Source organism: Acomys russatus, chromosome 11 (assembly GCF_903995435.1).
Source record: "Acomys russatus chromosome 11, mAcoRus1.1, whole genome shotgun sequence".
Taxonomy (NCBI): domain Eukaryota; kingdom Metazoa; phylum Chordata; class Mammalia; order Rodentia; family Muridae; genus Acomys; species Acomys russatus.
Window position 1 is genome coordinate 11,620,462 of NC_067147.1, and position 10,889 is coordinate 11,631,350.

General features: G+C 54.7%; 2 protein-coding genes across 2 annotated transcripts; both read right to left on the reverse strand.

The window, feature by feature from the left end:
* Positions 1–615: 615 nt before the first annotated feature.
* Positions 616–4,282, reverse strand: Lrrc73 (leucine rich repeat containing 73). The gene is made up of 6 exons (XM_051152889.1): positions 3,858–4,282; positions 3,085–3,245; positions 2,641–2,763; positions 2,209–2,309; positions 1,624–1,846; positions 616–1,478 (listed from the first exon to the last, which is right to left on the reverse strand). Exons 1-6 carry the CDS (start codon positions 4,127–4,129, stop codon positions 1,408–1,410), a joined length of 951 nt encoding a protein of 316 aa, XP_051008846.1. The 5' UTR covers positions 4,130–4,282; the 3' UTR covers positions 616–1,407.
* A 2,391-nt stretch (positions 4,283–6,673) lies between these two features.
* On the reverse strand, positions 6,674–10,884 carry Yipf3 (Yip1 domain family member 3). Its single transcript, XM_051152891.1, has 9 exons — positions 10,637–10,884; positions 9,850–10,047; positions 9,628–9,734; positions 8,209–8,254; positions 8,014–8,106; positions 7,753–7,884; positions 7,505–7,618; positions 7,257–7,380; positions 6,674–7,157 (listed from the first exon to the last, which is right to left on the reverse strand). The coding sequence occupies exons 1-9, from the start codon at positions 10,715–10,717 to the stop codon at positions 7,009–7,011; spliced, it is 1,044 nt and encodes a 347-aa protein (XP_051008848.1). The 5' UTR covers positions 10,718–10,884; the 3' UTR covers positions 6,674–7,008.
* Positions 10,885–10,889: the final 5 nt, after the last annotated feature.

Sequence of the window (10,889 nt, forward strand, 5' to 3'; positions counted from 1 at the left end):
TTGGTGCGGCTGACTGCTCATTCTTCCTCCACATCAGCTGCTCTAGGCCTGGCCCAGCCGCCCAGGGACAAGGGTGACTCACTCAGGGCTTCCCTCAGCTGCTCCCACTCTCCCTTCCAGAGTGGGTGAGAGTTCCGGGGCCTCGAGCTAGGCTCCAGGTGAGGCCTGGCCCCCTCTTAACCTTGGCTCTAGACTGTTACTCCCAAATTTGCGTAATTTTCACATTAATGGCTATTTTGAAATCAAATAAAGCTTATTTTACAGGTAAGGCCTAATTTGCCTTAATGACTTTCCCCTTCCCACTTTGTTTTTTCAAGACAGGGTTTTTCTGTCTCTGTAACATCCCTGGCTGTCTGGGAACTCACTCTGTAGACCAGGCTGGCCTCGAACTCACAGAGATCCACCTCTGTCTGCTCCTGAGTACTGGGATTAAAGGCGTGCGCTACCACCGCACTTTAATCCCCATTCTTTTGTTTATTTGTTTGTTTTGTAAAGGTTTATTATGTATACAGTGCTCTGCCTGCAGGCCAGAAGAGGGCACCAGATCTCATTATAGGTGGTTGTGAGCCACCATGTGGTTGCTGGGAATTGAACTCAGGACCTCTGGAAGGGCGGAGTGCTGAGAGCCATCTCTGCAGCCCCCCATTCTTGTTTTTATTTTGGAGATGGCATCTCATGTAGCACTGACCTGCTCTGGAACCACCAGATCATCTGCCTTTGCCTCCAGAGTGCTGCCTTACAGGTGTTCGCTGTCATGCCTAGCTAACACTTACTAGTGGTTGGTTGTGTATGTGCATGCACTTTTGTCCGGGTAGCCCCGGGGCTGGACTTCTGGGTTAACTGCTGAGCACCTCTCCTGCCTTTAAGTATTCCTAGCCCAACTTTTCCTAGTCTTTGCCAGAGACTCTTCTTTACCCCATTCTGCATGGCTTCCCTTAGCCCAAGCATGGAGAGGGGGTGCTCAGGTACATAACTACGGGGCCTCCCTTAAAGAGGGTCCTGTTCAGTGCTCTTCGCTCTAAGTATCTTCAAGTGTCTGGATTCCCAGCTCCTAGACATAGGCTGACCTTTTGGAATCTGAGCTGTAGGGTGCTAGAACCCCTAATGCTGATTGGTAGTACTGTCAGGCCCTCCCATTGGTCATCCCCCCAGTGACGATGGCTGCAAGTCAGATTGTGACGTTTATAAAATCTGTTCCGAGCCAGCGGGTTGCAGCCAGAGCTGCCAACAGTTGAAAGTCAATACCCTGGGTTCAAGTCCCCCTCCCCCCCAGGCCATTGCCCCATGACAGCTTCAGAGCCTCCCTCCGCTACCAGGAGCTGCCAGAGCCCCAGCCAGGGCCTCTCCCTGCCGTGTGAAGGAAGATAGTTGGGACACAGACAAACTTAACGATGCACAAGTGGAGAGTCACATCTCGGTCTCAGCCAACAGACTGTCCCCTAGTCCTGATGTCATTAGCACCATCTGAGAGCTGGGATCTGTGGAAGGGCAGAAGGACTTTCAGGTCGCCATTCATTCCTTAGTGGGCGTCACAAAGACGTGACAGACGTGGTCTAGTTTCCCACCACCACCCCCTTTTCCCAAATCTTCCAGCTCTAACCCATCCACTGTTCAGGTTCTTACCACTGGGGCACATCCAGGAGCTGCCACCCCGCTGGTGGGCAGCGGGCTCCCGCCCTCTCCCCCATTCCTGCGTGTCGACAGCCTCTCCTGCCACCTCTTCCTCTTCCTCCCCCTCGGAGAGGAGGTCACAGATCTGCTGCTGCAGCTCTGGGCTAATGCTGTTCTCAGCCAACACCAGGCTCCGCAAAGCTGTTGGGTAATTTTCTACCATGTCCAGCAGGGTCTGGAGAAAGGAGAGGCGTGCACAGGAAAGAGTGGTCATAGGAGAGATGCTCAGTGTTTAAGAGCAATGGCTACTCTTCCCTAGTCAGGGCCAGGGTTCAAGTCCCAATGCCCCACATGGCTGATCCTCATGTAACTCCAGTTCCAGGGTATCTGACACCACCTTCTGGCCCCCACGGGCACCACAGACAGACAGGCAGAACATTGACTCACATAAAATTATAAAGTTATAAAAAAAATTTTTAGGTGAACACAATTTAGGCAGCCCTTGAATCTAACAGGCCAGCCTTGGGTATATCCCCAGACACAATGATAAACTCACCCTGCCCCTTAGCTTGTCTCCAAACCATGATGGCTTCTCACCTGAGCTGACTGGTTGGTAAGCCCTGTGCCCTCCAAGTCTAGGACTTCTAGGGTACGGCTTGAGGCCACAGCTACAGCCAGCATCCCTGCAACATGGTCACCTGGGGGACAGCACACATGCTCAGCCATCTGGGATAACAGGTCTGTTAATCCTTGCTCCTGCTCAGGACCCAGAAGCCTGGCCAGGAGACAGGTGAGTGGCCAGGAAGGGGAGCACTGTGAGCCCGATGAAGCACCTCAGATCTAGGGGTTCCGACTGAGGCTTTAACCTACCTGTTGGTCATCTGGTACTCCATGCAGGATGGCTCCCTTACTGGACCCTTGGGGGTTCTTTGTCATCCTCCCTCCCTTGAGTTACTATGGCAACTGGTGATGGGAGTTTTTGGATAGGGCAGGAGCAGTGAGAATTGAGGGGAAAGATCTTAAGCTCACCCAGGGGGTTGTAGTCCAGGTTGAGGACGCGGACTTGGGAGCTGTGGGCCACAGCAATGGCGAGGCGGCTCCAGCCCTTAGGGGTGATGCCAGGATTGGCGCTCAGTGTTAGCTCCTTCAGACCTAGGCAGCAGCACAGTCAGACTCTAGGATGGGTAGAGTCAAGCCCTTCTCTAGCCTGTGTCTATGGGGTAACCCTGGTGGCTGGAAGCCACCTTGCCTCCCAACCACAGCAGTCTACAGCAGTTAGGGACCTACTCACGCCTCCCCTGCCTGGATCACTGTTTCCACTTTGCTCAGTTTCTAGGCTTGTCCCTTCCTGAGATGGGTAAAAAGGCACTTTCACTGCACCCTCCCAGCTCTCAGCACCAGGCCACACCCCCTTCTCTGCACTTAGCTTTCATCAGTCACACTAGCCCATGCACTCAGTAGGGTCCTGCTCACCAGACTTGGCCCCGTCTGGAGGGAGGAGGCCACAGATGAGGTTGACGGCTTCATCACCCAACATGCAGTCCCCTAGGTCAAGAGCCACAAGGGCAGGGTGGAGAGCCAGGGCTGGGTTCAGCAAGGCCAGTCCCGCATCTGTCAGTGGGCTCCCATGTAGGCTGAAGGTTGAGATGAAATTAATTATATATCATCACCAGCCTTATCTATTTGGGAAAGATGCCCCTCCCGGAGACCAGAATGGGAAGGAAGAATGGAAATTCTAGATGTGAAAGGATACAATGGTAAGGGAATGTGGTTTATTTTCTGGGGCAGGAACTGATAATAAGAACCGTGCACAGGGAGGTGTGTGTGGACAGTGGACTGGAGAGCCGGCACACACGCTCACGGTGCTCTGAGATCTTTCAGTGGGTATGGCTGGAAGGGCTGAGCTACAGTCTCCATGGGAGGTGACCTTTCCTTAGAAATGAGGGGCTTCACAATGAAGTAAGTGGGAGTGAGGTGGGGTGGGGTGGGGAGGAAGGGCATTCCCTACCAGGAAGGGTGAAGTATCCCAGCTCTCCTGCCCGGCTGCATGTGGAGCAACGTCTAGAAAAGATGCATGTTTCTGGGAGGGTGTGGTGGACCCGGAAGATGAGGCATGCATTGGAAGTTGCAAAGGTAGGACGGTGGGGAAACAGGCACTGGAAAGGTAATGTGGAGGTACAAGAAGTGGTAGTGGGTGTGTAGAGGGGTGCAGTGGCCGGGAACCCCTTGCGAGGGGACACACTCACAAGAGGGACTGGATGGAGCGGTTGGTCCGTAGCGCTTCTGCCAGCTGCTTGATGCGGCTGGGGCTGGACACGACACCCAGGTTAAGGTTGAGCTGCGCCAGGGACGTGGCTCCAGCTAGGGCCCGGCAGATGCGGCCGAAGTCACGGTCGCACAGGCGACAGCCGCGCAGCGAGAGCAGGCGTACCGCGTTGTCGCGCAGGCCGCGGCAGATGTCCCGCACCTCGGCGCCTGACAACGGCTCCCCCGAAATCTGGATGGAACTGGGCAGCATGGTCCCCACGGCTGGGCCTCGGGGGGCTGGCGCCAGTGTCCCGGCCTGGGCAGAAGTTGGCCGGGCTGCAGGCGGGGGCGGGGCGGAGACTGAGGACGCTGTCTCTATTGGGGTCGCGGCCGGAGCGGAGGCGGCAGAGGCGGCGGCTGCGGCGGCGGCTGCGGCGGAGGCAACGGCGGCTGTGGCGGCGCCGTAGCGCGCCCGGGCCGCGGCGGGGCGAAAGCAGGAGCAGGCAGGCGGTGCGGAGGCGCGGAGGAGGAACGGCGCGGGGGCGGAGGCGGGGGCAGCTCGGGGACAGAGCTGCAGCCGCCCCGCGCCGGTCCTCTCCCTCGCGGCTTTGGAGGCCGCGCCCGCTCTGCCGGCCCCGGGCCGGGCTGCACGGCTCCGGGAGACAGCCGGGGCGGGATGCAGCTCAGCTTCAGCTGCTGAACCGGTGCAGGCGGCGAGTTCCTATGGCAACGGTTGCGTCACTGGCTCTCGCCCCGCCCCCTGCCCCGTGTGGACCACGCGGCCGGCGCGCCTTGCGTGTCTGAGGGAGAATTAGGATCCAAGGGCCTGACAGCGTGGAAAAAAAGGTAGAGGGATTTAGGGAGGGTGGAGGCAAGTCACGTTGAGAAATCTTTGATGCCATTTCGGCCTCTTCTACTTATTCTCCGGTGCGTCTCCCTTCTTAAGGTCTAAATCCCGAGACTGCGCGTTCGCCAAGATCCTGGACAATTAATCCTGCTTGGAATCCCTAGGCTCTTTAATCCGGTTGCGCCCCGCCCCCATGTCCCAGTGACGCGAGGCGTAGCATGCGTGGGGATTCCGTTCCCTGGGGACTTCCCGGTCAATAAGGCCGCTCCCGACAGGATCCCTAGGGTAGGGCAGGTGAACTATCCTTGAAGACATTATAATCTACTGGAGAAAGGGGTTGCCAAAATCAAAGAATGCCAGATCAACCCCGAGCCATGGGAGTCGGAATGGGCGGGGGGCGCTGTGTAAAGCAGCTGCACCACAGTGGAGCCCAATCTTATCCCCATGATTCCAATAGAGGCTTTATTTGTGCAACAAGAGCAAGTGCCATTCTTTCCCATCGGAAGAGTCATTCAGAGCCTTTAATCCCAGCAGAGGCAGATGCAGGTGCATCTCTGAGTTGCAGGCTAGCCTGGTCTACAGTCAGGGCTACATAGATAAAGTGTCTAGAAAAATAAGACAAAAAAAAAAAAAAAAAAAGTGAGCCAGACATAATGGCGTAAGCCTTTAATCTCAGCACTTGGGAGGCAGAGGCAGGTGGATCCCTGGTCTCCATGGTGAGTTCCAGGAAAGGCAGACCGTATCCTGCCCATCCAACCCACCCACCAAAAAGTCAAGCCAAAAGCACTACAAACCTCTATTCTGTTAACCATTTGAATTTACTTAAATTTTATTTTTTGCGTTTGAGTATACTACAGGTTTGCAGGTGCCTGCAAAAGCCGGAAGAGGGTGCTAGAGTTGCAGGAAAAATCTGAGCCACCCAACGTGGATGCTGGGAACTGAGCTGCTGAATTCTGGCCCTTTACAAGAGCAGTACACTCAATCACTGAGCCATTTCTCCAGACCCTAGATTTTATTTTTAATTATGTGTATGCACATGTCTATGCAGTGAATCCTGGTGCCCTCGGAGATTGTTTGAGCTCTTGAAATAGGAATTTCTAGCAATTGTGAGCCATCCAACATGCAGGCTGGGAACTGAACTCATCTCCTTGAAGAGCAGTGTCTGCTTTTGACCACTGAGCCAGCTCTTCAGCAATCAGAATTTACTTTAAAAAAAAAAAAATTATTTCTTATATACAGTGTTCTGCCTCCATATACACCTGAACATCAGAAGAGGACACCAGATCTCATTATAGATGGTTGTGAGCCACCATGTGGTTGCTGGGAATTGAACTCAGGACCTTTGGAAGAGCAGTCAGTGCTCTTAACCTCTGAGCCATCTCACAGCGTCTCATTGTGTGGCCCTGACTGGTGGTCTGCAACTCACTTTGCAGACCAGGTTGAAGTCAATGAGCTCCACCTGCCTCTGTCTCCTGAGTGCTGAGATGAAAGGCCAGGGGGGATTAAAAGGAATGCACCACACTCTACCTGAGTTTACTTCTTCAATGGAGGTTAAAGGATGGTGGTGCTTAACACTTGGAAAACGTTTAGAAAACTAAAGCCTCAGAAAAACCATGTTTGGCTTCAAGTGTGAGCTCTATGAAGACATTACCCCACAGCCACCCAGGTGCAAAAGGTCTTTGTAATGGTACAAGTGAAGATTTTGTCACTGCTGCACTGTCTTCTCAAAAGGCCAGCCAGCCTAGATCCCGCCTGGAATACACACATATGGGTGTGGCTCTTAAGCTTGCGTTCTGCTTGCTGCTCTGCCGGTCAAGCATCTCCAGCCCTCAGGGGCAGTTTCTATAATCAGCTCTGCTTTCTGTGTTGGCTGCCTGTCCTTCCTTCATCCTGCCTGGGTGAGGAGGGCGCAGAACATCACCACTGCTGAAGTGGGGGACAGGAGAATGGCTGGAACAGGAGCTGTGGTTCCAGACTTCAATCAATATTTTAATTACCAAGTCTATATTTAGCAAGACAGGAGGGGAAGGGAGAGAAAAAAGGGGGTAGGTGGTGTGGGGCCTCAGAAGAGCTGACCCATATTCTGCACTTGGCTGCAGAGGCTCGCAGTCCTGGCCAGGAGTTCCTGGCCTTGTGCCCTTTAGAAGCCACGCCCCGTGCCGAGGAGGTGTTTAGGCGGCCACAGCTCAGTGGTTGTAGCAGACCTCATTAGAGAGACACAAGTCCTCAGTACTGTCCTTTAATCTTCCTCTGCTCCAGAGCTGGGGGAGGGAGTCAGGGCAGGCCGAGGAGTTCAGGGAGGGTCAGTGTGACTGCAGGGTCACTGCTATTGCCTTGGCAGTGGCATTGACCACAGCGACAGGAAGCCTGGCAGCAGGGAGCACAGCAGGAATGTCCCTGGGGACTCTCTGCATGGGTGGGATATTGGGGCCCTCCAGGGTGTCCAGGATACCTAAAGGAGGAAGGATGGAGAGTGAGTGAGAACTGGCTGGGCAAGCCTCCAGGTCCGCTCAGGCAGCCCACCTCCCGCACAGGCCAGCCTGCCACTCACCCTCTACCACCTTGTGGTAGGCAAAGTGCAGATATAGCAGGAAGAGCATATGCAGGGTGGCCAGCGTGCCACAGAGGAGCAGCCGCTGCGTAGGGCCCACAGTCCGTGACACCAACACCGCCACCTAGGGCCACAGGTATACAGCTCAAAGTGAGGGATGGAGAAGATACTCCAAGCCCAGGGCAGAACTGTCAGTGGATCCTTCTATAGCCCTTTGTGGGCTGGACAGCAAAACCTGCTCAGCTTACCATGCGCAGGGTGGACAGCCCGCCCACCAACAGCCAGAAGAGGTAGAAGAGGGCATGGAGGTGAATGTTATAGGTGATAAACAGGACAATACAGTGCCCGAAGAGGCCATAGCCCTGAGGAGAGATGGCAGAATGATCATTCGGGCTGGCTTGGCCCTTGGCTCCTCAGTGGGGTCTTCTGGTCTGCTCCTCCCATCCCAGGTCCACAGACCCCCAGAGAGCAGCCACGCCCAGGCTCAGCTCCTTACCAGCAGTGCCAGCATCTGCAGCATGGTGATCTGCGCATTGCACAGGTAGGCCAGGAAATAAACGAAGGACGAGACCCCCAGCCAGTACCCGAAGCAGGTGCCGATGGCTGTGCCCATCAGGGTGCCCTCCCGCTGTGGGTGAAGGCTCTGCTTAGGATGGCGATACCTTTGACCTCAGCCTCACCCAGGGCCACGGGATCCTCAGGTAGTTTTCAACCTACATCCGCCACCCGTCTTCCCCAAGGCCTGTGTCCTGCTTACGATAATGGTATCAGAAGTCTTCATCCCATGCAGGAGGATGGCAACCAGTGTGAAGACCAGCATGAGAGGTCCGTAGAGCTCACCTGCCACTTTCTGACAATACATGAACATGTTTAGACTGCTTTTCTTCACACCTGCCCAGGCTTGGCCCGGTGGCCCACCCTCTCCCCTGCAGCCATGCCTTTCCCTATTCACCTGGGGGAAGTTGACCATCTTGATAGGGATCATGGACTCCAAGAGCCTGGGAGAGGAGAGGAGAGATGAGAGCAGAAGCATCCCTGTGCTGTGGCTCTGGAGGGCAGGGTCAGAGTCTTACTCCTGTCTCTACCACCAGGAATAGGGCTGGCCCAGAGCATATACTGGATGGTGGGGCAGGGGGAGGAATAAAGACAGGGAATGACAAAATCACTTTAAGGAAAGACAACCCCCTGAAGCTCAGGTCAGTTGGGTAGCAGCTACTTGGAAAAATTAGAGACACTGGATTTGGCCCTTTGCCTACAGAAGACAGGCATACATCAGTGGAGGGTGCTCAAAATGAGCAGCGCTGGGAACAGCCCGGCTATGGGGGAAAGCAGAGCTCTTCCTGGTTACCGTTCTTTCAAGCAGTGAGCACTTTTCTTGAAAGAGAAACTTGAAGTGGGATTAAAATTCCACACAGGGCTGGGTGCAGTGGCGCACACCTGTAATCCTAGCACTTGGGAGTCAGAGGCAGAGGTAGGCAGATCTCTGTGAGTTCGAGGCCAGCCTGGTCTACAAAGTGAATCCAGGACAGCTGGGGCTACACAGAGAAACTCTGTTGTAAGGGGCAGGGAGGGGGTTTCCACACAGAATTAAAAAAGGATCATTTCTTCCTTTGCTATGCATCTTGGGTTTTTGGCAATGTTTCTTGGATCTTTTTTTTTTTTTTTTTTTAAATTTAAACAAAGATATTATTTCCTCAGGGATGCCTTCCCTTTTGTACCCCAAAGTCTTTCTGGGTTCAAGTGTCCCTTCTGTGTGTCCCATAGGCACACAGGAGTACCGCACTGTAATTGCACCCAGTGCCAAGGCTCCCCGCTCTCTTCACCAGTGAGTCAGAGAGCATCAGGATGGTACAACACACAGAATGAAAACTCAATGTATCCTTGCTCAGTGGCCCTGGGTTCTGTAGCAGCACTGGCTGAAGGATGAACACAGTACCAAGCCAAGATGAAATCCTGTTCTTAAGAAGCCAGTTAATGACTATGCTCTGATATCCAGGTGCCAGGGAGGAGAGTAGCTGGGTAAATGCTGCAGAGCTTGCTTTTGAGGAGCCGTTGGTCCTCTGGGGAGACTGGCCCAAGAATAGGAATAAACCGCAGTTTCACGAGCCACCTCAAAGAGGAACGCAGAGTCGACTCCGAGTCCCAGGTGAGAACCAAAGCAGGGGCTGTCTGAGCTAGCTGTGGTGGGAAGGTGGGGCGCGCATGTGATAGAGGGCACACTCAGTGTGCATTTCCCCATGTATTCTGCAACAGGTTCAGTGACCAGGGGGATGGAGTTAGAAATAGGGGAGCCCAGCAGAGCTCAGGGCTCAGATTCTGACTGCATGAGGGACTAGATGTGAGGACAAACGTTTCCGAGAAGGTTCCTCACCTGCTTCGGACCTGGGCAGGCTCCACATCAAAGTAGGGTCTCAGGATGTCGATGTTGGCATACAAGCTGAAGGCCCGGGAAGCTTGTCTCTTCCCTGCCTGCCACATCTGCAGGGAGATGGGTTATTATCAAACTCCTGGCTCTAGCCCCTGCTGTGTGCTTCTAGCTGGAAAACCTCCATCGCCCTGGGACACACATAGGGCCACTTTTCCATCTGCTTACCTGATCAGCCACCTGCCGGCTCAGCTGCCCCTTAAAGCCTTTCATGCCGAGGAACTCCCCATCCTCCTCTTCGGCAGCAGCTGCGTCGGCATCTACCTCTTCCTCGCGCAGGCGCTGGTGCAGCTCGCCCATATCCTCGAAGCTGGAGCCGGAGGTGTCATCCATATTCTCCATATCAATCACAGCAGAGCCTCCGCCCTGTGAAGACAATGGCTCCTACAGTGAGGGGCAGCCCTTCTGTCACGTCCCTTCGGGATCCCTGCTCACCTCACGGGATCCCTGCTCACCTCACGGGATCCCTGCTCACCTCACGGCTTGAGGCTTTGCTCTTCCACGGATGAGGGCATGGCTTGGAACGGCTACCCACTGTGCCATACTCTTTCCTTTCAATGCTGGCACAACTCTAGGTAGCCACACTTTTGAAGTGCAGGAAACCTATTATTTCTTTAACTTATTTTCTTACCCCCCCCGCCCCCCCCCCCCCGAGCTCCAAAGAGCTGCAAAAGAGCCCACCTGCCTTTCCCAACTCTCGAACAAACCTATTTTTAGGGAGTGCCAATGAATCATATCCTCTGACCCGGACAGACTTCCCGACCCGTCCGCAAAGCCCCTGCCTTAGCCTGGCCCTTTCATGTCAGCACAAGCTCTACAGACGTTCGCGTGGAAGACTCAAGGAGGCCAGACAGGTGTTGCAATGGAGCCGACTTCCAGGCCGCGCGCGACAACAGTAACCACACACGGGGCAGCCGCAAGCCCAGGGGCAGCTGGCAGCAGGAGCTCTCAATACCTGGATGTTTTCTTCGAAGCCTCCCCACTCTGGGCCAGCACCATTTCGGACGCCGCTGGCCGGCGCCGCCGGAGTTGCCATGTCCCTCGAGGCTTCCCGTCGCTGAAGCTCGCGCGCGTGGGAATAATGTGAGACCTGGGCCCAAGGGAGGTAAACGTCCACGGGAGAGAGAGGGCGAGGTAGTATCAGCCGGAACGCAAAAAATGAGAAACCCGGATGTTTGCCCCCAATTGACGTCCGGAAGTGAAATACG